General features: G+C 43.3%; 1 protein-coding gene across 3 annotated transcripts in view; it reads left to right on the top strand.

The window, feature by feature from the left end:
- Window positions 1-26876, top strand: part of DPYS (dihydropyrimidinase) — a 46722-nt gene that overhangs the window by 19211 nt on the left and 635 nt on the right. Inside the window, exons 5-10 of one of the 3 annotated variants that reach the window (XM_053395461.1) lie at window positions 2638-2715; window positions 4915-5071; window positions 6125-6266; window positions 7608-7750; window positions 23755-23962; window positions 26568-26670. In XM_053395461.1, the coding sequence (XP_053251436.1) occupies window positions 2638-2715; window positions 4915-5071; window positions 6125-6266; window positions 7608-7750; window positions 23755-23962; window positions 26568-26642 (803 nt within the window). In that variant the 3' untranslated portion in view covers window positions 26643-26670. Of the gene's footprint in view, window positions 1-2637; window positions 2716-4914; window positions 5072-6124; window positions 6267-7607; window positions 7751-23754; window positions 23963-24197; window positions 24312-26567; window positions 26671-26876 lie in introns of those variants that run through there. The other 2 variants (XM_053395463.1, XM_053395462.1) reach the window with 2 other exon arrangements.

The following is a 26876-nucleotide window of genomic DNA, read 5'->3' on the forward strand; positions in this document are numbered from 1 at the left end:
CTGCCTGGTTCCCCTGTAACTTTGCTTCTCACAGTGAGGGAACCACCAGAAGGCCCTCGGCACTGGACCTCAGTGTCCGGGCAGAACAATGGGGGTGGAGACACTCCTTCAGGTATACTGGGCCAAGGCCGTTTAGGGCTTTAAAGGTCAGCACCAACAGCTGCCCTGGACACAGAATTGACCTGCACCGCCATGGACAGCTGTGAGTTCAGAATGACTCCCAGGCTGCGCACCTGATCCTTCAGGGGCACAGTTACCCCATTCAGGACCAGGGAGTCCTCCACACCTGACCGCCCCCTGTCCCTCCAAACCAGTACTTCTGTCTTGTCAGGATTCAACTTCAATTGTTTAATAATAATAATAATAATAATAATAATAATAATAATAATACTTTAATGCTCTAATTTCCTGGGAACATTTAGGGGACTAGAAGTGTGAGGGCTCTGGGATGCTACTGGAGCTCTTGCATCTTCTTTACCAAGCCCAGCGCCTCGGTTACCCATCTTTGGGAAGGCACTGCATAAGCATGGCGGTGCCTCGCTTACCGGTCTGTGGGAAGGAGTTGTGTGGACTTTTGGAGGCCAGTAAAAAGGGTGCCCTGCGCCTCACAGCGTGTAGTTCTGAGGGTTCCTGACTTTGCATGATTCTGCCGTTGCACATGGGCCCCCAAATCCGAACCCTGGCATAAGTAGCTGGCCCACTGCACTAAATCCGTGAATTAGGAAAACATCTCTTCTGTGCCATGTTGCACTGGATTTGTCCACTAGATGCCACTGTTGACAATGCTGTGGAGCCCGCTTTCTCATCCTCCGTTCTTCAACTTTGTAAAAGCACAAGAAACTGTGAAATCAGCCAAAATATGTAGGTCAAAGCACAAAATAATAAAAAAAAAATCCCCAGGGCAGTCCAAAATCATTGGAAGTGGGAAAGGTAGAATCTTTGCATGGTGTCGTGTTTTCTCGGTCTGAATTGCGTATACAACGTCAACAATTCTGTAGATGTTAAAGTGCATATACTATTGATCAGGCCTCCCCAAACCTTTGGGGGCCTCCCAGGGGCACATCTGGAAATTGGATAACTGTCTTTGTTTTCAGGTGTTCTAATAGTTTTATCATCAGTGTGTTTCCTGCCCTCCCTGGGCTGCTTTGGGAGGAAGGATGGGATATAAATAAAATAAATAAATAGTCCAACCAGGCAGGCCTGCTTCTTTAGTATTTAGGCTACAACTGCCAACATAAATAACAATGAAGTATCTGATTAGTTTCTCTGCCTTGGTCTGAACTTGGGCCTGGTTTTTCTCAAGCTACCATCTGCTCTGAGTGCATGGTGAGTTCAGTAAGCATCACCACTAGCCAAGCAGTTCTCACGTAACCAAGTCAGAGATCATGGCTTCCACACAGCCTCAAGCCATAGTACCTCTCTTATTTAAAAAGAATGAAGGAAAAATAATTAGCTGACGAGTAGCAGTGTCTAAACCCAAATCCAGGCTGTATCTGCTAAATGGGGTTGTAGTTTAGCCTGTTAGTTACAGATATGCAGGCCCCATTATCCTCGATGTACCAGTGATTAAGCATGAACATTGCCATCCTCTTTTCTGTCTCAGGAGTGATCTTTTAAATTAATAATGACATAGAAATTTCTGCATATTTGTTCCAAAAGGTCCCAAGCTGTCTGGCTGTGTGAGGTAACTAAACAGTAAAATCTGAAGCCATGCAAGTGGCGAAACAGGTATTTTCTGATACGGCACAGACATTAAAAGGACTGACTGAAGGCTTAAATTGACTTTGATGCCCCTCTGCCCACTGAATCATTGCAGAGAGGTTGGACAACATGGGTCCTTCTGAACTTGGAAAGGGGTTCCGATGATCCAAGAATGATGTTGCTTTTATATATTAACAGTGTAATCATGAGCATGCTTTCTCAAAAGGAACTCCCATTTAATTCAGTGGGGCTCCCTCACTAATAATGTAGGTAGGGCTATATTAGATTAATAGAGAATGGAATGGGCTAGGCGTTTTTAAAATTCATGGCCATTTCCACGGGCTCTGAGCCTGGAAACAGACACCTTCATTTTAGAGAATTGATAATAAGGTGAATGTGTGTAGCATTGTATCTTTGTTTTTCAGGGGATTAATAGTGCTTCAGAAACCAGTAACATATTTTTGACCAGAGGTGACAGAGTGGGATTAAATAATTATTTAGACTTTTTAAAAGTGTGTTTACATCCTGCTTTCGTTCCTTAAAGTGGCATATATGGAGTTCCTAGGTGGTCTCCCATCCAGACGCTGACCAGAAATAAACCTGCTTTCTTTCAACAACATGGCTGCCTCATTTGCCCTCAGACCATAGGCAGGAATACCTCTTCATGCCACCTCTACAGCTCTCTTTTAAAAAGCAGCATTCCTACAGCAGAGATGGGGGACTGTTGGCCCTCCATATATTTCTAGACTAAAATTCCCATCATCCCTGACCACTGGCTGCACTGGTGGGAGCTTGAGTCCAGCAGTATCTGGAGAGCCATGGGTTCCTATCCCAGCCTACAGTGTCACTTACAGTGTGACAGTATCAAACATGCTTCACTGAACATATGCCAACAGATGAAGTTTCTATAATCTTTTAATTTGTCTCCTAATCAAGGATTGGCTGTAGGGTACCTTCCATATTCTTTCGTATGTTATTGGCATTCATACCAAACCCTGAAAGTACAGGTAAAAGGTAAAGGGACCCTTGACCATTAGGTCCAGTTGCGGATGACTCTGGGGTTGCGGCGCTCATCTCGCTTTATTGGCCGAGTACAGCTTCCGGGTCATGTGGCCAGTATGACTAAGCCGCTTCTGGCGAACCAGAGCAGCGCACGGAAACGCCGTTTACCTTCCAACTGGAGCGGTACCTATTTATCTACTTGCACTTTGACGTGCTTTCAAACTGCTAGGTTGGCAGGAGCAGGGACCGAGCAATGGGAGCTCACCCCGTCGCGGGGATTTGAACCGCCAACCTTCTGATCGGCAAGCCCTAGGCTCTGTGGTTTAACCCACAACGCCACCTGCGTCCCACAGCGCCACCTGCGTAGAGAGACAGCTCTAATGCCCTTTTTTCTGCTGCTTGGGGATGCAGCTCAGGGTATTGATCCACTTCTATGCCAAAAGTGACCGTTGGGTGCTAGATGGAACCTGTTTAGTCTTTCCACAGGCTTAATGATGATTTGCTTGTGGTAAAGTGAAGGCTGAGTGTTTCTCTGGTGGCACTGGTATTATGGAATGCACTCCCAGCTGAAAACAAGATGCTCCGTCTTTTTTTGGCATTTCACCAGCTTCTGAAGATGTACCTTCTTACACAGCCATTCCGTTGATCTCTCAACCTGAGCTTCCTGTTTTAGTTCTGCTTTAATGGGATTCTTTTATGACTTATTTTCATTTTCAATTACCACATTTATATGCCACTTTCATCTTCCAAGGAGCTCAAGGTGGCCTACATGGTTCTTCTTCTCCCCATTTCACCCCCACAACAACCCGGTGAGGTAGGTAAGGCTAAGAGATGGTGACTGGCCCAAGGTCACCCAGTGAGCTCCATGGCTGAGTAGAGATTTGAACCCTGGTCTCCCAGGTCATAGTCCAAGACTCTTAACAGTTATGCCACACTGGCTCTCAATTATGGATCATGGCTGTTTTAATGTTTATATAACCATTCCTTATACTTTGTAAACTGCTTAGAATCTTTTTTTGGTATTTAAATTGCACCGCCATCATCTAGGGTAACTTTCTGCAGGTTTTGCAGCTGCCACTCTTCAGATTTGTGCACACACAATCATCCCTGCCTATCACACTAGGCTTAGACCACAATTCTAAAAGCACTTTTACTAGGCAGTAAATCTACCATTGAATCCAGCAGGGCTTCTTTCCATGTAATCATGATTTGAGCGAGTTATTTTTTGCTTAGAGGTTCTGAGCTTGTTGGTTGTGGTGGCTTCACCCTACCTGCCAAGATTGTTATGGGCCGTGTGCGTAGGAGACACAGCTACACAGGCACAACAACCTTTTGCTCTGAAAGTTGGCAGGCTTCTGAGTTTCCAAGCTTGGAAAAGGAAAACATCTCCTCCTCCTTACATAACATCAGGAGGTCAGAAAAACTAAGCAAGAGAGAAGTGGAAAGGAGGAGACAAGGGAGCATGGGAAATAACTATTGCCTGCAAAAACTAAACAAACCAATCTCTCAAGGGCTGCAGCACTCTTGCCATTGGGCTGCTGCAGATTAATGTGATGACTGTTTTGCCGTATCTCCACTAATTTAACCATTAAGCAACTTCTGAAATTTATAGGCATTAGAATAAAATGTGAACATAATACAGCGTTTAATTTCTGTGTGTTTTTTTCCAGCTTTGGTCATCAGAACTCCCATGTTTCTAGATTCTCTGTAATAAATAATAAATTTATTATTTATACCCCACCCATCTAGCTGGGTTCCCCCCCCCCCAGCCTTGCTCATGTATTTGGATTGAATTTATGTGGGGTTAAAGTAGTGGGGGGGAAACATGTACACAAGTACCCGCCCCCCAGTATCCTACACTGTACTAGTCTGCTCCATGAAAGGGGGATTCTAAGCCTGTTCAGGTGAACAGGCTTAGAAGCCTCATTGCAATCAGGAACCCTGCACCATCAGAGTTCTGTTAGGCCAGAAGACCAATCTGTTATCACCCTTTTATACACCATTTCATAGTGCAAACATCAAGATTGATGTGTGATAGAGCCCTATAGAATCCCATATTGGTAGAATTTGGGGTTTTTTAATATATATATTCAAATATCTGGTAACCAAATGTTGCTATATTGTAGCCAGCAGTACATTGCACAATATTGCAAGCCTGCATTGTTAGTTTGCTCCTCTTAATCTATGTATTTTCTTACCCCCCTCCACCAGGGAAAGTTGTTTATGGGGAGCCTATAGCTGCCGGCCTTGGAACGGATGGCACTCACTACTGGCATAAGGAATGGTCCCATGCTGCAGCACATGTCATGGGCCCACCCCTGAGGCCGGATCCTGCTACTCCAGACTTCCTGATGAATCTTTTGGCAAAGTAAGCTAATGCAATGTACATGTAAAATACTCACGTGTGACTTCTTAGGAGCATCTGGATACCTTAGCAAGAAGGCCATTAATGAGTTGAAGCCAGTCCTACTTATTTGGGCCCAGTCATGCCACAAACATTCAGCAAATAAGTGTGCAGCAAGATACCTTGGGCAGGGTCCTCTCTGTGGTAGCACCACAGATTTGAAAATTTCTCTCTGAGGAGATCCTCCAAGCTAACTTCCTTCTCATTTTAGAGAAGACATTTCTGTTCTGGAAGACATCTTATAATGGACTGCTGGTTTTTCTTTTCTGTGTTCTGCTGGTCTTTCAACTTGCTGTGCTGCATGCATCTAATGCTTTGTTCATTTTCTTATTTTAATTTTTGCAGTTGTTATTGTCAAAATAGGTTTTGATCCAAGTGGATCCAAGTGGTCTGCTTTGGAAATATAGTCTTAGCATGGTTTAGGGATGTAGGAAACTGCCTTATGCTGAGTCAGACCATTGGTCCATCTGGCTCTACACTGACTGGCAACAGCTATCCAAGGGGCTCTCCCATCTCTACCTGGAGACCCCAGGGACTGAACCAGGGATGCTTTGTATGCAGAGCAGATACTCTGCCACAGCCTTTCCCAAGCAAGGTATAACCAGCTTAAGTAAATGATCAAAATAAAAACAGTAGCCATGTGGCAGCCAACTGGTGAAGTCTGTTGTGTGGATACAGATGGCAGTTTGCTCTATGGTGGCTGCTCTGCACAGGGACATCCTTAGCTACATATAGCCAAGGCTGGTCCTATGATGATAGGTTGCGCTTAAGGAGAAGAGACCTTAACCATGAACCTGGATTTGGATGACACGCTGAGCTGGGCTGTCTTAAAAGGACCAGAGAGGAGCAAAGCAAGTTCAAACTCTTTGCTGAGAACCAGCACGTTTGCATGGTCACAGAAAGCTATAACACGAGAAACAAGCCAGTATCTTGTGATTGATTCTTTGTCCATCATTTGTACCAACTTGTTTCTGAATGTTCAGATTTGCCTAACTTGGAATTGTTTCTTTTTTCCAGTGGTGACTTAACTGTGACAGCGACAGATAACTGTACCTTTGACATCTGCCAGAAGGCCTTGGGGAAGGATGATTTTACCAAGATCCCCAATGGGGTGAATGGTGTGGAGGACAGGATGTCGGTTGTGTGGGAAAAAGGAGTGGTGAGTAGGATTTATTTTGCTGTCAGACGGAATGGGGAGCAATATAAGCAGCAGTGACAAGTTAGCCACCTGCCTCTGAGGAGGTACTTAAATCCTCAGACACAGGGTTGTTTTAAGCATATACGGTGCCAGGGTGCAAAAAGATCCACCTGGCACCCCCCGCCGGTTGCCCAGTCCCAGGCGCACAGGAGGGCGGACCCAGCCGGCCACCTCAGCATCTCGTTGGCTCGGTCGCCCACAAACTCGCGGCGTAGAGCCACCTGCAGCAGAAGAGCCTGCCACAGCGCTCCAACCAATGGGTGGGCTCTTCCCCGGACTCTCGGGCCCCAGCCTCTTGGCCCCGTACCCCTATGGGTAAAACGGCCCTGCTCAGACACCTCTTTCACTCTCCATAGCACACATGACTTGAAGTTACTGAAGGACAAACTGCTATGACACATGTTCTGGGAACTGTCTGACTTGACTACTCTAGCATAATCTGCAAGGGGCTGCCTTGAAGGTTGTTTGGAGGCTACAGTAGCTCCAAAATGTAAAACTGTTTTCTTGCACTAGCTCTTTGGATTGTACCGCGCCAGTCTCATGTGAACTCTATTGGTTAGGCAGTTCCTTTCTGAACTAGATTCAAGGTACAGATGATTATGAATCAACTGTAAGTTGGTTTCTTACGGAACCAGTGGTGTTGTTGTTGTTGTTGCTGTTGTTCTTTCACTTCAGAATAGTTGTATGGAACTTTGGGCTATGAACTTTCTGAATAAGTGAACAACAGATGACTGAAATTCATTTATTATCCCATTCACTCTGGAGATTGATGCCTAGCAAATGGGATTAGTTTATTATTACATTACTATTCCGCCTTTCCATTAAGGAGCTCATGGTATTTTGCACACCTCTCTCTCCCCACTTCCATTTTATCCATGCAACAACCCTGTAAGGTAGGTTAGGCTGGAATATAATGACGGTCATGACGTCACCCACTGGGTTTCGTGACTGAATGGGGCTTCGAACCCTCCCAAGTCCTAGTCCAACACTGTAACCACTACACCACACTGCCTCTTTGTTCATTCCACAAATGAACAGATAGTTTTAAGGAGCAAGACTATCAGTGTTGAACTGGTTATTCCCCAAAAGAAGATTTCTGTTACAAAGAGTTACTACTTAGGTGCTGTATTTGTGTTCGTCAGCATATTACTGGGAGTTTACATTTTTTATATTGAAATTTTCTGCCTAGAGGTTTTCTGGGTGAGGTTATCCCACCCGCACTCCTCAATAGAGAGTGAGTTTGCTTGCAACAGGCTTATGTATCCACTTCCTTGCTGATGCCTATTTTTGGTTTCTTTGCAGCATAGTGGCAAAATGGATGAAAACAGATTTGTGGCAGTCACCAGCACGAATACAGCTAAAATCTTTAACCTGTACCCAAGGAAAGGGAGAATAGCTGTGGGCTCTGATGCTGACATTGTCATTTGGGACCCCAAAGCTACAAGGTATGGTCTATGAAAAATCAAATCGCACCTGTCCATCCTTCTAGGAATGCGTTTTGAAGACATAAATCTTGATGATGGAATGATGCCCCGTTTGAATTATTCACAGGATCGCTAGCCACAGCATATCTATGCAAAGGATTTTGACTAGACAGAATGTTTTAAAATATAGTTACCTGGCTTGCTGACCATGTAGAAAAAGCATAATTGCTTGTACTTTTATATTAATTGCTATTTTCATGAATATGATCAGTGATTCCGAGCATTCTCCAGGCTAGCTCATGCCCACATAGTGATGCCCAAAAAGACCTAAATGATGTGCCACATGCTTTGCTAAAAATACATTAGACCAATTACCCATGGCATAGCTAGCCATTTTTAAGCCCAGGGAACGGTCCCAATTCTGTGCTCGCCTCTCTCCCTGGACCAATTCAGGCTCTTCCAATAGGCTGCTGTTCTCCAAGTTCAGAAGAGGACTGGGGAGGCTAAAGTTGGTATCCACCTACCAGCCCGGAATAATCCTGTTTCTGCTATCTGCCATCCCAGATAATTATGATTACAGAAAAGCATTTCCCTTTCTGGGAGAGTTTCACTGAATAAGATATTTGTTTGGTGTGTGCTCATTTCAAAGCTCAGTCAATACTTTATGGAAGAAATGCAACTTCTGGCTTCTGTTCTGCATCTGCACGTAGCGTGTTTTATCTGTTAACTTTGGAATGAATGGGGATGAAATGATGAGCAGCTTGTGAATGCTTAAATCTGACTGGTTACGTGACCTTATACTTCTCCAGAAGAGGGAGCACATGGCCTAGAAGTCATGGAAAGCCAAGAGGCAGCCTTCATACTGTGTGGTGATAATTGGCAGTTATCTCAAGAGTAACCATGTTTCAGTCATTTCAGAACGATAATGATGGTGATGATTAGATTTATTATTATAATGCATTAGTCACTTTTGGGCCACAGCAAATCGAAGCGACTTACAATGTTTTAAGCAAAAAGCAAATGCATATATTAAAACAAGCATTTAAAAAAAAATATCTAAAAGGCAATTCTGTTTTTTAAAAACTAGATTAAAACATCTCACCCACACAAAAAGGCCACAGAGAATTAGAAGCCAAAGAGTTGATGAAAAAGGAATGTTTTTGCCTGGTGTCTAAAGATATGTAACAATGGTGCCAGATAAGCCTCCCTGGGGAGAGCGTTTCACAAGTAGGGAGCCACAACAAAATGCCGGTTCTCATGTTGCGATAAGCAACATAGGCTGTCTGCTTCTTTCTGGCAAACAGTACTCATGCAAGCCATCACATAGTGGTCCAGTGATGAGCATGTGTGTGCCACACTAGGAAGGAAAAAAATGTTTAGAGGCCCAGAGCAGGTATCCTAATATAATACTAGGGTTTCTGCCCTGTTTTCTAACATTTCTTTCACACTGCAGTTCCTGTTGTGTTACAGAACTATAGCTTTTTGGCTGATACACTGGCATGTCACACCAAATCTCATTCATACCAATGTGCATGGTGTTGCACGGTAATGAAGACCATTGGACAGAGTTGCCCCTCCTTCACTCTTTTGGCACAAGCATGCTTCTGTTCGCCAATGATTCCCCCCATGAAAGTGTCAGGAAAGAACCGTATGCCAGTATAAAGGTAAAGGGTAAAGAGACGCCTGACCATTAGGTCCAGTCACGGCCGACTCTGGGGTTGCGGCGCGTGAGCCAGTGTGGTGTAGTGGTTAAGAGTGGTGGATTCGTAATCTGGGGAACCAGGTTTGATTCCCCGCTCCTCCACATGCAGCTGCTGGGTGACCTTGGGCTAGTCACACTTCTTTGAAGTCTCTCAGCCCCACTCACCTCACAGAGTGTTTGTTGTGGGGGAGGAAGGGAAAGGAGAATGTTAGCCACTTTGAGACTCCTTCGGGTAGTGATAAAGCGGGATATCAAATCCAAAACTCTTCTACTCTTCTCTTCTTCATCTCGCTTTATTGGCCGGGGGAGCCTGCGTACAGCTTCCGGGTCATGTGGCCAGCATGACTAAGCCACGAACCAGAGCAGCGCACGGAAATGCCATTTACCTTCCCGCTGGAATGGTACCTATTTATCTACTTGCACTTTGACGTGCTTTCGAACTGCTAGGTTGGCAGGAGCAGGGACCGAGCAACAGGAGCTCACCCCGTCGTGGGGATTCGAACCGCTGACCTTCTGATCAGCAAGTCCTAGGCTCTGGGATTTAACCCACAGCACCACCCGCATCCCTGTATGCCAGTATACCTCCCTAAATTTCACATTGCACTCCCGATATTTCAGGATAATGGGATTGCAAACAGATTCCCACCCCCACCCCCCGAAAGTAATTACTAATATGGAATCGAATGCTGAACCTCCACCAGATTTCCAGAAGTGACTTCTCTGTCATGTGAAAGCACAAATACAGTGCAGAAATTAACAGTGAAATGGGGAAATTTAATATACCACTGTGGGCATGCAGCCTTAGTTTGGCTTATTGTACTGTGTAAACCAAGTCCAAGTTGTTTGCCACACAGTTCCTAGTTTAACCATGGAACAAAAAAAAACCCCAGTAAGATTGAAGTGAGCCATACTTCCCAGCTCAGTTGTTACGAAAGGAGAATTCACTTTACAGAAATCAAGGTTTGGAGGGTGTGAGGGCATCGTAGGGGAAAAATAATTAAGCTATCCCTTAACGTTGAAATTCCAGTTACTCCCTTGACAGCTAACACATTTGAAAGAGAAACCTTCAGCATTGCTTTAGCATCCTTTTCTACATTACAAAATACAGAATAAAAATGCAAGATGTGATGGCAGCCTAAAGCGATGGGCAGATGTTGATACACGACTAGAGAGAATTGGGAGGCTTTCATTGGAAGCCTTTGGAGAGGATTTAGACATCTCTGTGAAAAATGGTTGGGGATATTATGGGACCAGCAAAAGAAATCCATATACAATCAACTATGCTTGACATTCAGGGTTAGCAAATAACACATTGAGTTCAGGCTGCAAACTTGTTTTCTTTTCTTTAACGCCTGACACAATGATCTGCCACACCAGCATATAAAAGTTTAGGACTGGGCATAATGATCCCCTTTGCGTAACAACACAATGTCATGATTTATTGCTCTGCAGTTAAGACAGCCAGCTAGCTTTCAGCTTAATGCTAACCAGGTTTCCTCAGAAGTAAACCCAATTGATTCCAGCAGGACTTTCCAAAATCCCTAAGGCTGAAGTGCAATTGTATGTAGGCATAATTAAAAGGGGAAATAAAAAAAGTGAAGTTCCTGTTACCCACTCCTACGTTAGAAAGGCTGTTACTTACATCTCTCTCCTTTTATTTTCCATGATGTCAAAGAGGTAGTCTCTGGAATTGAGTCACCTGCTGAAAACATTTGCAAATAATACCCTGGCAGCAAAGGGGCAGCCTCTCCAGCAGGCTTGCAGAATCAAGCTGTAGTGTCACAAGGGAAGTGATCTGAGAAAACATATTTGCAGTTGGAACAACTTTGCTCTGTATCTGTTGGTCTCAGATCCTGTGTCTAACTCCCGGGTTTGGGTGTTGTAGGTGAAGCAGGAAAAGACAGAGTAAGTGCCTGGTTCAGGCCTTCACTCATCCCCTTTGCTCATCACAATCACTTTATTTGTATGCCATTTTTCTACAAAATCATGCCCAAAGTGGCTCACAAAATAAGCATAGCAATTCAAAACAAATACTAGAAATGTAGCCTTATTGGAGTTCACTGATTGGGTCTGCGTTGCTCCGGGACAGGAGGAAGGAAGTCAAAATGACACCGAGTTGGTTCAAAGAAAGAGTTTATTCTGCTCTCCGGATAGCAGAAGGCACTTGCGTGATTAGTCCACAGCAAGTCCAAAGAAATGACAAGTTTCATGCAGTATTTATATCCTCCAGGCACCCTCTCCCTCCTTCCAACCACGTCAGCCTATGTGTGCAGGTTGACATCACATATGTTCCTGCTCTGGTACTCTCAACCATAAAAGGGATTTCCTTCCTGCACTCCTGACCATAAAAGGATATTCCTGTTCCTACTCCTATCTTGGAGCAAAAGGTCACTACTTCCGAGAACATGCTCTGGCGTTAGTCCCAGACTTGGGTCTCCCCGTCATTTGTGGTCAGAACATAAGATATGTCTGTGTCTGTTCTACTGGTAAAGTCAAGGCCAGTCTTGCCGTCAAACTGATAAGGGAGAGAGCTGTGTTCTTGTTTTGCATTTGCTCAACGGCTAAAGTTTATGCATTTTAGCTAAGGAGAAATGGGGATTTTGGTGCAGTTTAAAAACGCCTGCACAGTCAGTTTTGGGTTTGGGAAACCCATTCCTTCAGAAACAATTTGAAATAACCATCTTAACAACAAAAAGATCAGTCCGTGCAACATTGTGTGAAATAATAAGCGAACATAATTTATTATTATTATGAGCCTTAATAATGACTCATCTCGGCTCGTTCACATCACACTATGGTTTATTGTGAAATCTGACCTTTTTTGTGTTGGTGCTGACCTTTAAAGCCTTAAGTGGCTTCGGCCCAGTATACCTGAAGGAGCATCTCCACCCTCATCATTCAGCCTGGACACTGAGGTCCAGCTCCAAGGGCCTTCTGGCAGTTCCCTCACTGCGAGAAGTGAGGTTGCAGGGAACCAGGCAGAGGGCATTCTCGGTAGTGGCGCCCGCCCTGTGGAACGCCCTCCCGTCAGATGTCAAGGAAATAAACAGCTATTTGACTTTTAGAAGACATCTGAAGGCAGCCCTGTTTAGGGAAGTTTTTAATGTTTGATGTTTTATTGCTTTATTATTGTTGTTATTGTTGTTATTATTTATTATTATTCTGTGCAGCAGGAATTGAGATAATGCTACAAATAAACTATGTTGCATTCCCGTTTAAAATATGCTTATGTGGCACAGTTCTGTACATTTCTACTCAGAAGTAGGACCTATGGAGTTTGATGGGTCTTGCTTCCTGTATGCAGAAGATTGCAGCCATTTTGAGTTGATTTTAACTAAATATGCCTCAAATTAATGTGCTATGGATCGCAATAGGCATCCAAAAAGTCTTTGTTACAATGTCGATACAGACCACACACCTTAGGCTGAATAATGATTAACAGTAAACTTGAAGTAATTGCACTATAATATGACACGGGGGTTTTTTTATTAAAAAAATGCATTTGAGGGAGGATGTATTGGAATGCAGTTTTAAAATGTATGAGAGAAAGAATTGCCTTCCCCTCGTCTATTCAGGAAATGCCAGTTCTGAAATATTCATTAAATAGCACTTAAGATATCAAGAAACCCTTCACTTTGTGGTATTTATGAATTGCCAAACAGCTTTTTTTCACACTTTGATATACATGACACCTTAAATTTATCACCTGTAGAGTGATGGAGAGCAAACCCAACAAGAAAGATTGTGTTGAGGGTGAAATGTTCTATATTTCACTCTTCACTCCATTACTTTGTCCAATGTCATGAAAACGTGTTGTTGTTTTTTAATTGAACAACAACACCCAGTTTATTGGGGTGAACCAAAAAGTCTTGTGGGGGGTACTGCTTTGTGATATATTGAGCTCTTAGGATGCAGCTGGATGAATCTTTAAGAGAGCCGTGTTTGGAATCAGTGATTCTCTTAAGAGCATTACCAGTGCGATCCTATGCATGTCTACCCAGGAGTAAGTTCCCAAGAATAGGGTTGCAGCCTTAATTGTTTAGCCTTTTGACTAGCAAGAGAACGTATGAATGAAAAGTATTGAATCTGAGTGACAGCAGGCAATACATGCAAAAAATAATTTTTTTGTACATTTATATATCACTTTTTCTTCCAAGGAGCTGAAGGTGGTGTACATGTTTCTCCTCCCCAATTTATCCTCACAACAACCCTGTGAGGTGGGTTTGGCTGAGAGATTGTGGCTGGCCCAAGGTCACCCAGTGAGCTTCATGGTTGCCACTTTGATGTTGCAGTCTGAAAGATGAAACTCTTTACGTTGAAAGGGATGGGGATGCAGAAATCTGCTTATTTGTCTGTTTCCTTTGCTGGTCTTACTCTGAGTACAATTTAGATCTTGTCTGCCCTATTTTTTACCATAAGCAGTAGGCACTCTCTTCTTCTGTATGGGCATCCTTGGGAAAATCCTGGAACTTCATCAGTGATTCAGTAGATTCAGCAGTGATCCTTCCCTCTATTTCCTCTTATGCCTGATGTTTTGCCTTTCCTCAGTTTTCTTGCACGTAACAGTTCAGTGTGTTTTAAAGGACACATGCTGTGTTGAAACAAACACAGCCCTTCCTTTTTTTTTTTTAAAGGCAGCAATTTAAAATAGCTGCAGCAGAAACATGGCCGCAAAAGCAGGAGATACTGTGGCAGGAAGAATGCAGACAGAAGCTAGAGAGTGATGTTGGAGGATGGGAAAGGAGGCTGGCTCGTATTTTTATCAGCCTTACCCCAGCTTTTTCTGAAATGTATGTGGGTTGTTGCAGTGGGGGAAATGATGGGCAGAGCAGAAGAGGTAAAGTCAAAATCAGAAAGAGCGCAGTGGCCGCTGCAAAGCTAGCAGGCTGTCAAGATTTGGGAGGGGGGCTGGGTGCTGGCTGCCCTCCCACCCATTTCTCCCCCCTCCCCCAACTTCATATAAATGTACCTGAATTTTGCAGACTCACCTGCAAATGCTAGACTTTGTGCTTAGTCTCTTCATACACTACCAAAGTAAAACATGTAATTAGGTCTCAATGTAATTTCTGTTTCAGTAAAACAAGTCTTTGCAAGCTTTATATTTATGGAGCAGTATGTTTTAGGCACACTACTATTATAAACCTGTGGCCTATAATTCTGTAATCTTGTGCGCGCTGCCTGGAATTAGTGTTAGTAAATATAACAGATAATGGACAAATATCACTTCCTTAGTATATTGTGTGTATGTGTTTAAATTTTAATTGTCTGCTACTATTTCAAGATACAGGAAATGAAGAGAAATAGGTTACTGGTTTTTTACTTATTGCGCCATTGAATTAAGTGCAAGACTTTGATTTCCCTAGGAATTTATCCATGTAATTTCATGAAGGAGATTTTACGGAATCGCTTTTTTCTCCTCCTCCCCACAAAGGAAGATCACACGCTTTCAATCTGCTTGCCCTTTTATTTTGGTTAAAAGGAAGAACAAAGAACGAAGCCACAAAAGTCAGCTGCTGTGTGAACACAGTGTGCATTTCCTCTGACACGCAGTCTCACAAAACAGCTACTTTCTGCAGAGAGAAAATTCCAAGGAAGTCAAAGAAAGCAGTGCCATGTTATTTACATAGTTCTCCTGTGCGGAAGGCTCAAGTGCCTTGTTCCTTAGAAGCTAAAACTCACCTTTCCCATATTCATCCCCATTTCCCAGTCCTGTCTCCTTTAAAAAACAAAAACAAAAAAACCCCAACCAATGTTTAAATTAATTAATTTTATAAGAAAGTGCAGGGGGTTCTATTTGAGACCCTTGCCCAAGCTTAATTATATCACTCCTGTTGTGGCCTTCATCAACATGGTGCCCTCCAGATGTTATGTACTACAATTCCTATCAGCCACAGCAACAAGAGTTGCTGTTCAAAACACCTGGAAGGCACCAGGTGGATAAGGGCTGCCCTGTTGGGCTCAGTAAACCCCGTATCTGACTATTGTCCACTTCCTGTGCTCAGGTGCGCTAGTAGTAAGGTTGTCCGAAATAGGCGCTCATGGTCATAAATTACAAATTGGCAGCTGCAGTTTTGTTCAGAAGCTTTTGCCATTAGCTGAGCAATCAATACCAGCCAGACATTCAAAGCAATTGCAGGAACTTCTAGGAGCTTCCTGGCAATGCTCTGCAGCAATGAAGTTGTCAGTGATAACAGAAAACAGTTTGATGTGAAACTTTTATCGAGCTGAGCCCTCCAGAACTGTCAAAGCTGTTTTTTAATCAGAGACTGTGCTGTTCTGCTTCGTTTGCATGTCTACAGGTACTTTCTAATTGTTGTGGGTGTTGCCTGGGGTCCAGAAAGGCTAGCCCAAACTATGGAAGAGTTTTCTTTTTCTAAAGAGGGGTGGTGAAAGAGACCGGTGTGCTTCATCACATATACAGCATCCCTCGTAGAGATAGGGATCATGTAGCCCTCCAAGATGCTGTTGAACTACAACTCGCATCATTCTTGACCTCTGGCCATACTGGATGGGGCTGATAGGAGTTGGAGTCCAACAACATCTGGAGGGCCACAGGTTCCCCATTCCTGCCTTCATATGTATTTCATGTACACACAGCAAACAGACAGCTTCAAGTAAAGGGTCACTTATGTTTGGAAACATGGGACGTGGGTGGCCTAGGGCCTAGGGCTTGCCGATCAGAAGGTTGGCGGTTTGAATCCCTGCGACGGGGTGAGCTCCTGTTGCTCGGTCCCTGCTCCTGCCAACCTAGCAGTTCAAAAGCACGTCAAAGTGCAAGTAGATAAATAGGTACCGCTCTGGCGGGAAGGTGAATGTCATTTCTGTGCGCTGCTCTGGTTTGCCAGAAGCGGCTTAGTCATGCTGGCCACATGACCCAGAAGCTGTATGCCGGCTCCCTCGGCCAGTAAAGTGAGATGAGCGCTGCAACCCCAGAGTTGTCCGCGACTGGACCTAACAGTCAGGGGTCCCTTTACCTTTACCTTTATGTTTGGAAATAAATCAACAAATCTTTTAAAACATTTGTGACAGACCTAGTGAAAACATCCCTAGATGTAAGGCCAAGGTATCTCACCTATATACATTTATATCCATGAAAGAGCACTCAGTATACTTTGTTTAAAGCAGCCTGCTACCCTCCAGATATTTTGGACCATAAATCCCATCATGGGCTGATGGGCCTCAATAGTTTAGGACCACCTGCTCTTGGAAAACACATTTGTAATAATAAAAACATACAATTAAAAATTAAAATTAAAACATTTATTACTTTGTAAAGAGTTTACATGCCCAAATGGCCTCTATTTAGTTTACAAGTATAAAATCATTTATAAAATCCATGCATGGTTAAAATGCATAATAAACAATTCCATCGAATCATTCAAACCATTCATAATTAAAATTTACAATAAAACAAGTCCATCAAAAAGCATAACAATTCAAACTATTAAAAGATCAATTAAAACAATTGGATCAGGAAGTTTGAGTTCAGGGGAATGCTTGCCTAAACAGCTGTGTCTTCAAGAGCCAGTGGAATGCCAGTACTATTGGTGCCTCTTGTATTTCAGCAGGGAGCCCAGGTGGTGCTGCCCTTAGTGTTGGCTGAATCTGTGATAGGTGGCAACACCTGTAATAGGCAACAAAATATGCTGGCAGTCCAAGTGTAGAATGCCCTTTCTACACAGATCCAACCTGTACTGACCTTGGACATGGAGTTGGGCAGCTTTGGCCTCACTGACTGCTGTCTTTTATTATGGCATTTATGCTTCCTGGTTTCATGTAATCTATGTTACTGCATATTATACTGTAACCCACTCTGGAGTTAGATTTTTAAAATAAAGAGCAGGCTATAATAGTTTTGGCAAATGGTCATTCCTCCTTGGTAGGACATGTGCTTTATTTGCACACAAGGGGCCAGATTTGTACCTGAAGAGCCTTGTCGGTGGAAGCACTGCTCTAGGACTTCTGCTTGTGCAACAGCCTTCCCCGCTCTCCTACCCCCATACATCCCTGAAAGTGACTAGGGGTGGGTGGGTCAAGAACAGCACACAGGGAAGGAAAGTGGGAGATCATTCCATCTGGCAAACTGAAAAGCTTACACAGGTGGAACATTCATAATAGTGAGATTGAATTCCACCAAGGTCGCCCGGGATCATCCTTGCCTTCTCCAGACAAAGGAACTCAGTTATCAAAAGTAGTACAGCCCCCTGCCTGAGTCATGGGAGAGGCAAGAGCCAGTTGCCAAGAGTGTCCAAGCAGGGTTTCCACACTCTCTTCTATACAGTTGGCCAATAGTAAGTAGGCTGTGAGCCCAGTGAGGAATTGCTAGTGAACTGTGAAGATGTTTGGGATATTGGGGAGATGTGGAGAAGGCAATGGGAAGAGAAACTAGGCTGTGGCCTGGCAAGCCATGGTTTGCATGATTGGCTGGGAGATGACTTGAGGTTTAACCATGGTTTATTAACCAAACAATGGTTAACGTTAACTGTGACTTAGTGTTGCATGCAAGCAAGGCCGCTGCCAGTTACAGTGGACAGTTCTGGGCTTTAAGGGACCACTGGTTATCTTGGTGTAAACTAGCTTCATCCACTTGTCTGTGCAGGCTGAAAGCAGCCCAGTGGCTCTAATTCTGTATTTAAAAAATAGTTCGCAAGTTTAAAAAATCACTCAAACCTCTCTCAACTTTTTAATGATACACTTGGGGTTTATTTGTTTCTTGACTTGCTTTGCATTGTTTCTGAATCCATAAATTGAATGTGCCAGTGGATTTTATATGTTGCCTTCCCTAAGGATGTTCTTGAGATAATTATACTCTGGTCCCGAACTCCAAGCATTATTAACTATTGTGACAGGAGCGCAAGACCAGAATGAACAGTGTGGCAATTATGCCGTAGCCTAAGACAGTGTACCTTGGGAAATGTAGAGGACAGCTAGGCCCCAAATCTGCTACTTGTGCTAGTTAGTCTCTCAGGTATGGGGAATCTTTTTCAAACCAAAGGCCACAATCCCATCCGAACAGCTTTCCATTGCTGCATGCACATGGTGGGCAGGGCCAAAGATGAAAGTGGGTGGAGAAATGAATGCAAATTCTTTCCATACCCACCCACCCTACTGTCTTCTACCCCGGCAGCCAAGAGGCATTATCAGAGGTCATGGACACATACATTCCCACCAGGCAGAAGTGCTTGTGGAAGTAGGGGTGGTGAGGGGTGTGGCCTGGGAAGAGTTGAGAGGGCTTAATAGGCATTTAGATCCTGGACCTAAGTTTCCTGCTCCCTGCCCCTACCTGTAACACATTCTGCCCACTTCTAGAGGAAGGACATCAGCTAATGGCTTCCATGAATCCCTAGTGTACCTTTACTTTGGATTCTGATTTTAAGCTGCTTTGAAAGTCTGTTTTGGTTGAAAAGCAGGGGCACCAAGGCAAACGAGGAAAGCTACAAAATGACGAAAGGGTCTGTTCACTATATCAAGGCTTGTGTTTTATTCAGGAGAACTTCAGGCAGATGAATGAACTAAGCCGGATCATTATTTTTATGCAAATGTATGGAGCAACTTAGCACATAGATTCATGGCATGATGACAGGTCAAATGCAAATTTCCACTTAGGTTGTGCGCTCAGGTTGTCCTGCTGTAAGGAACGCAGATGGATCTGCTCCATGAGCCACCATTTTGTGCCCAGCTCCCATGTGTACTTGAAGGAGGGGCAAAGCAGGGAAATGCTCCAAGGTCCATCTGACAAGGCTGAGATCCCCCAACTTGTTGGTACATATTGCCTAATATTGGTGGGCAGTGTGGCACACGTCCAACCTCACCTCTGACCTTCAGGGCAGTGGCTTTCTGAAGCCTATTCCCAGAATTCCAAGTAGGTAAGATGGAGTGCTGCCTTAGCTGAGGACTCTTAATTTGTGACAGGCAAGAGCTGTGAGTGGAAAGGAGGGTGGCTCAGTCTCAAACACCCTCTGCCGCCTTTGCCACCAGGCAGATGAGCTGCGGCAGTTCCTTGACTGAGGGTTATAAATTGTGAGGGATAAGCAGCTGCAGCAGCCTTGAGAGGGAAATGAGTGGGCCTTTAGTAAACTAAAAGTGTTCCTGTAAGCATGAAGTACATTCCTATTTAGAGCAGGGTTCCCATGACCTTTAGTCCATCTTTAACGCTCAGAGGTAAATAAATAATAGATCTGAATTGGGTCCTGTCCGCACTGAGAATGAATGACTTTTGTTCACAGGGTTGAAAATTGTGTTTCAGAATTGCTACTGTATTGGGTTTTGGTTTTTTTATCAGGGTGGTTGAGAATTATTGACAGATTTGATGGATATAAGAGAAGACTGCTTCATTTTCTTGCTTTTCCTTTTACCTCTTCAGGCCTAGAGGGGTATATAACTGGCACCCCCAAGAGATGAGCCTGCAGTTAACGGTGATGGTTTGGGGAAATAGGTTACCTCCTCCAAGCCTCTTAAATAAAGAACAGTTTTTCCTCCCGCTAGAGCTATCTTTGGAGCAAGATTGATCAGAGCTCAGTTCTGGCATCTGATTTTAGCAGGCTTAACCTTGGAACATATGGAAGAAGAAATGATGGAAGGGTTCCTGAGCAGGTGCAGAGTGCATTTTGCTGTGAAATCTGCTAGTGTGTCTGTACATACACACTATTCAAGAAAAAGCTAATTTTGTAGAATTAATACTACTACTACTCTTGGTATCTTTAGAGCAGAAAACAGCATGCACAGAGAGAGACAGGACCGCACTTGCTGTGCGTACCTTGCTTATTGGGAGGAGGGAGAACGAAGGGGATTTAGGAACAATCAATACTAAGGTTCTTGCTCCAGAGAGCTGGCAATAAGCACACTAGTTGCAATGGCAACATTTACTTATAAAAGAGTGAAAGGTTTAAATGTCACAACATGCCAATAAACACTGATTTAAAAGCAATAAAATGGCTTTGTAGCTTAAAATGCAACTTTACAGAGGCATGGGGCAGGGAGGTGCAATGCCGCATTTCACAGGCTAACTTACCTGCCTGTTGCTTGGAGCACGACCATAATTACCGTATTTTTTGCTCTGTAAGACTCACTTTTTCCCTCCTAAAAAGTAAGGGGAAATGTGTGTGCGTCTTATGGAGCGAATGCAGGCTGCGCAGCTATCCCAGAAGCCAGAACAGCAAGAGGGATTGCTGCTTTTGCTGCGCAGCGATCCCTCTTGTTGTTCTGGCTTCTGAGATTGAGAATATTTTTTTCCTTGTTTTCCTCCTCCAAAAACTAGGTGCGTCTTATGGTCTGGTGCGTCTTATAGAGCGAAAAATACGGTACTTATGCAGAGATGGAGGGAATAGGCTTGAGTTGGGTAGTTGCCCAATACAGGATTGTAAGGCGGAATCTTAGAGATCCAGTTTTGTGATGGGAAGTGGGGAAGTGAAAGAATCTGGAAGATCACATGCAAAGTAGCAGTTTTTCCCATCTCACAAGACTCAGAGGTGAGTGAGATCATGGACATGCCAGAGAAAGAGATACGTAAAAGGGGAACAAGACACAGCAGTTTGGAAGGGATAAAATGGCAGTGCTGAACTCAGGCTTCCAGAGCATTTGCTGTGACAGGTGGGGGATATGGTTGCAGCTTTACGTTAGACTTTTGGTAGATGTGGTTAGTTGGTAAAAAGTCGTCATCCTGTCAAATACGGCAAGCAGTTTTAACAGCAGTGACTCATCATCTGGCTTCAGGGCGAACACCCCTCTGCACAACCATTGATTCCCTGCAGTTTTGTGAATGCACTTGGTTTAAAAATAGAGGGGGTGGGAAACTTCCTCTTTTGGAAAGACTCTGGTGAGTGCCTTTCTGCTGAGGAGTTCTGACAACTTCCATTGCAAAATAACACACATAGTTCAAAGCCAAGGAAAATGGGAAAGGGTGAGTGTAGAGGGAGGAAAGGAGAGTCTGCCTGAGATAAAGCCATCTCCTGCAGCTGTCTACAGAAGTAGGGCATCTGAAAATCCGTGGCGTGGAACAACCTGCAAGGTCGCTTCCAGACAACCTATTTACTGAGCATTCATCCCGATTTGTTTGCACAAAGTTCATAGGGAGGTTTATTCAGCATTCATTGTGATTTGTTTGTGGGGACATATACAGTGTTGCTTTAAGCAATTGTTATCCCACATTTTGGGGTGCATTTCTTTTTTACTACAAAAAGTCCAATTTTGGGGAAAGGGGGTGCCAAATTCCCTTTATTTGCACAATCTGAATTATACCAGTATGCAGTTGGATCTCGCGTGCAAACCCTTGTGTTACAAAAAGAAGACTAAAACCAAGGTGCAGTGCATACCCGTTTATAGGAAATGCCGTATTGTGTAACCTCACCTTGATTCTGAAAAGGGCTTTTTCACAAAGGGTCTGGGATTAGAGCAGAGTGTCACTACATAACAAAAGACACAGTGTGTTTCTGGGACATCCTGAGTCATGCCAAGTAAATATGTCTTACTTTAAATATTGTGAGGATCCTGTCCCCTTTTAAAATGTGGTTTTGGGGGGTTGTGAGTTATTGGGTTGTTTTTATTGTAAGGTTTTATATTTATATTTTATTCTCTGCACACCCCTTAGACTGGGTAATAAAGGTAAAGGGACCTTCACTAGGTCTGTCACAAATGTTTTTAAAGATTTGTTGATTTATTTCCAAACATAAAGGTAAAGGTAAAGGGGCCCCTGACTGTTAGGTCCAGTCGCGGACAACTCTGGGGTTGCAGCGCTCATCTCACTTTACTGGCCAAGGGAGCCGGCGTACAGCTTCTGGGCCATGTGCTAAGCCGCTTCTGGCGAACCAGAGCAGCGCATGGAAACGCCGTTTACCTTCCCACCGGAGCGGTACCTATTTATCTACTTGCACTTTGACGTGCTTTCGAACTTGGCAGGAGCAGGGACTGAGCAACAGGAGCTCACCCCGTTGCTGGGATTCGAACCGCCGACCTTCTGATCGGCAAGTCCTAGGCTCCGTGGTTCAACCCACAGTGCCACCCGTGTCCCGAGACTGGGTATAGGGTGGTATATAAATTCAATAAATAATAAAATCTCATGTCACCGGTTTAAAGGTAAGTCACAGGAGCATTTCCACTCCTCAGATCTTACTCTTACTGGTTCAGATTGATTGCACTTTTATTCCACCTTATTCTACCTCTCCTCATTTAATCCCCACAACAACCCTGTGAGTTAGGTTAGGCTGAGAGGCAGTGACTGGCCCAAGGTCGAGTGGGGATTTGAGACCGTTTAACTTCCAGTGATTGGTTTTAATGCTGCTTTTGCACCTATATTGTTTTCTTTGTTTTTCATATTGCATTGTTGCTGTAAGCTGCCCTAGAGAAAGACTTTTTCTTTCTTTTGAAGGACGATACACAAATATTTAGAATGAATACATAAATATGGAAAAGCAGTGTTTTCGGAATATCTGCTGCTTAGGTGAAATTAAAATGCCAAAAGCACTGAGGAGCGAATGCATTCCTAGAAAGAAATAAGCAATAAATAACCTGGTGGCCTCAACAGATGCATGTGATGCTTGCAGCATTTTAAGAGAACATGAGTTACAGTGGTACCTCAGGTTACAGATGCTTCAGGTTACAGACTCTGCTAAACCAGAAAGAGTAGCTTGGGTTAAGAACTTTACTTCAGGATAAGAACAGAAATCGTGTGGCGGCAGCGCAACAGCAGAGGGAGGCCCCATTAGCTAAAGTGGTACCTCAGGTTAAGAACAGTTTCAGGTTAAGAACAGACCTCCAGAACGAATTAAGTTCTTAACCTGAGGTATCACTGTATAGGAATCCCCTCTCTCTCTCTCCCATCCCCATACCAAATTTTGCTATTAAAAATGAGATTGCACTTTTATCTATTTTTTGGGAAATCCTTCCTCTTAAATCATTTGTAACTACTCAATGAACCGCTGGCAGTTGTGTTGTTTTTGGTTGCTTCTAAAGTATATAGTCCAATTGCAGCTCAACCAGGCGTTTTTCTGCAGAAGCTTTTTTACATAGAAGTTAATGAGAGCTAAGTGAGACCACAGCGGAGTTTCTTACCTAAAAGAGGAAAACTCTTGTTCAGCTGCAATTTATTTTTTCCAGTAGATTTTGCTTCAAATCTGTGATTTAAAAGACCACCCTAAACACTTGGAAGTGCGCACTGCTTGTTCCAGTGGAGCTTACTTCTAAGGAAGAGTTTCTAATGATTGCTGCCTTTTTCGCAATTCCATGTTTTCCTTAGACTTCAAAGAATTCAGCGGAATCTAAAATTTGCTGATTTCAAAACAGCCATGTTGACAGTTTGCATCATTGTTTCATGTTCTTTCCAATACAGGACGATCTCAGCAAAGACTCACCACCAAGCCATCGACTTCAACATATTTGAAGGCATGGTCTGCCATGGGGTAGCAGTGGTGACCATTTCACGAGGCAAAGTGGTTTACCAAAATGGCGTGTTCCACGTTGCAGCAGGAGACGGGAGATACGTTCCCCGTGAGCCATTCCCTGAATATGTCTACAAACGGATCAGGCAGCGGGATCAGGTGTGTATGATGATAGTAATTCTGTAAGTCTTTATGCATAATATGATTGTAGGAATCTCTCTCCTTTGACTAAAAGTACAGCACCATCACCAGGAGGGCCCTGCTGCCACTCTGGTGCTGATAAACATGCATAGGTTTAAAAACATAGAATTTCTTACTGTGGTATCTCAGCAGGCCTCTGTTCTTAACTATTTAAAGCATGTTTTTGAGGACAGTAATATCAAGTCATAATAAGGAGTGTGGCTTAATGAACGGAGGGCTCGTAGTGCACATAATGGTGTGGGAAAGGGAGAAGAAACATGTGGCAAGGGAACATGTACAGGAATCATCATGAGGCCATATGAGCTGAGATCTTGTACACAAAACTAATGCAGCCGTAACTTTGGCTGCACGACAACAGATCTCTTTTTTTCTTTTAATTTTAAAATAACTTTTATTATACAACAATTTACATATAACTTAGACATTGCAATACAATACATACAATCTCTCATTTAACATAACACACTTTTGACTTCCGATTCACCTCATTGTACGCATTTTATTATTATTTTATTTTTCCATTATTTAACATGAAAGTTTTTGCTATATAATTTCTCTGTGTTTCAAAATTCAGTCTGGGTCTTTCAGGAGATTTGCATTATCACAATAATGTTTAATGTATTCTTTAAATATTATCCAATCTTTAATAACTTTCTGCTTTGAGCTTCCTCTTATTCTCACAGTCATTTTTGCAAGTTGTAAATACTCTATCATTTTCTCTTGCCAGTCCATTTTTGTGGGGATACTTCGCCTTTCCAATTCTTTGCTATTAAGATCCTAGCCACTGCAGTTGCTTACATAAAAAGGGGTCTGATATTTTTTAAAATTTCCATGGACATAGCTTCAGGGTTTTTTTAAAAATGAGAATTTGAAAATCTTTTTGAGTTTGTTATATGTAGTATCCCACAATTCTCTTATCCTCTTACAATCCCACCACATGTGCATAAAGGTACCTACCCCATTTTTACATCTCCAACAGACATCTGAACTTTTCTTGTACAACTTGGCCAGAGTGAGGTACCATCTGTATAACATCTTCATCCGTTTTCTCTAAAATTGTAACATGCAGTGAACCTTATGTCTTCCCTCCAAAGCCTTTCCCATTCAATCATATACAGGTGAAACTCGGAAAATTAGAATATCGTGGAAAAGTTCATTTATTTCAGTAATTCAACTTAAAAGGTGAAACTAATATATGAGATAGACTCATGACATGCAAAGCGAAATATGTCAATCTCATTTCTGATGAGAGCAGCTTTTGCATCTCATTTGGAAACCAAGGACCCAGAGTCTGGAGGAAGAATGGGGAGGCACACAATGCCAGATGCTTGAAGTCCAGTGTGAAGTTTCCACGGTCTGTGTTGATTTGGGGGGCCATGTCACCAGCTGGTGTTGGTCCACTGTGCTTCATTAAGTCCAGGGTCAACACAGCTGTCTACCAGGAGATTTTGGAGCACTTTCACCTGTATATATTTGTGTCCAGTATCTTGAGCCCAGCGTACCATAACCAATTTCACCACCTCCTTGACTTCCCAGTCAAGGAGGAGGTTGTACATCTTTGATAAATGTTCCCCTTTGGGCTGAATTAAGTTCTGTTCTAACCTAGATGTTTCTTCAGCGAACCCTTTTTGTTTATTCATGCCTAATCTTTCATTAATTTGGAAGTATTGAAGCCAATCAAATATATACGAAATTCTTTAAAGTGCTTTAATTTTGATTTGTTACTTTTCTCTTCTAATAGCATGTTGTACGTTGCCCTTCATATTTTTCTTCTTCACAGCTAAAGCTTCTATGGGTGAGGTCCACCAGGGGGTTTTAGGTTCTAATAGTCCTCTATATTTACTCCATATTTTATATAAAGATTTTCTTATTATGTGGTTTAGAAACCCTTTGTGGACTTTCACCTTATCATAGGCTAGGTAGGCATGCCAACCATAGTGGTTGTCAAAACCCTCTATATCCAGCAAGTCTGTATCTTTTAGTATCATCCATTCGCGGATGCAGGTCAGACCTGCTGCCTCCTGGTATAGTTTGAGGTCCGGTAGGGCAAAACCTCCTCTATCCTTCCAGTCTATGAGCAGTTTGTTTTATTCTAGGTTTCTTCCCATTCCAAATGAACCTTGAAATGTCTCTCTGCCAGCTTTTAAAACAATCCATTCCCCTTAAAACCGGAATGGTCTGAAATAAAAAGACAACAGGACAACAGATCTCAATGCGGCCAGGAAGTCTTAAGCAATGGGGCACGCGACGCATTAAGACTGCTGGAAAGAGGGTGGATTTTTGCTGCTCAATGCAGCCAAATCTTATCTGTCTCCCCTCAGAGTACTCAGGTCCAAGCTTTGACAAATCTCCAGGAGAGGGGCATTCCAAGTAAACACCCCATGAAGGTGGACTTTGCAAGCGTGTGAATTCCACCCATGGGTTTTGAACTGCTGTTGAAAATAAAGCCTGCAGGCCTGAAAATGGCAGTGTGCAATTTTGATTTTGACAAGTTTCTTGCAGGGGGAGGTGGGGGTAGGGAAGGAGAACGTGAAAGAAATAAAAACGAAACATGTCGTTGCAGGTTTGCCAGCCTGTTCCTGTCAAGCGAGCACCATATGTGGGCAAAGTGATTGCAGTTGCTGCTGAGGGAAAATAATTCGCACAATACAGTTCATCTTTGACATGTGAGTGTCTCATTTGGCCATTGGAAACTGACTGGTCCCAAAGCAGTTCTGGCCACACGCAAGTAGCCTGTGGGATGAAAAGTATTGTTCTGGGTGTGGGAGGGGTTCCATGAGTGTCTTTCAGGTCTGTGATTCTGCACCAAGGAGGTTTAGAATCTAGTAGAAGCTGCCATGAAGACAGCTATACTGCAGAGGAGTCACAAAAC

The sequence above is a fragment of the Podarcis raffonei genome, chromosome 7 (genome assembly GCF_027172205.1).
Source record: "Podarcis raffonei isolate rPodRaf1 chromosome 7, rPodRaf1.pri, whole genome shotgun sequence".
Lineage (NCBI taxonomy): Eukaryota > Metazoa > Chordata > Lepidosauria > Squamata > Lacertidae > Podarcis > Podarcis raffonei.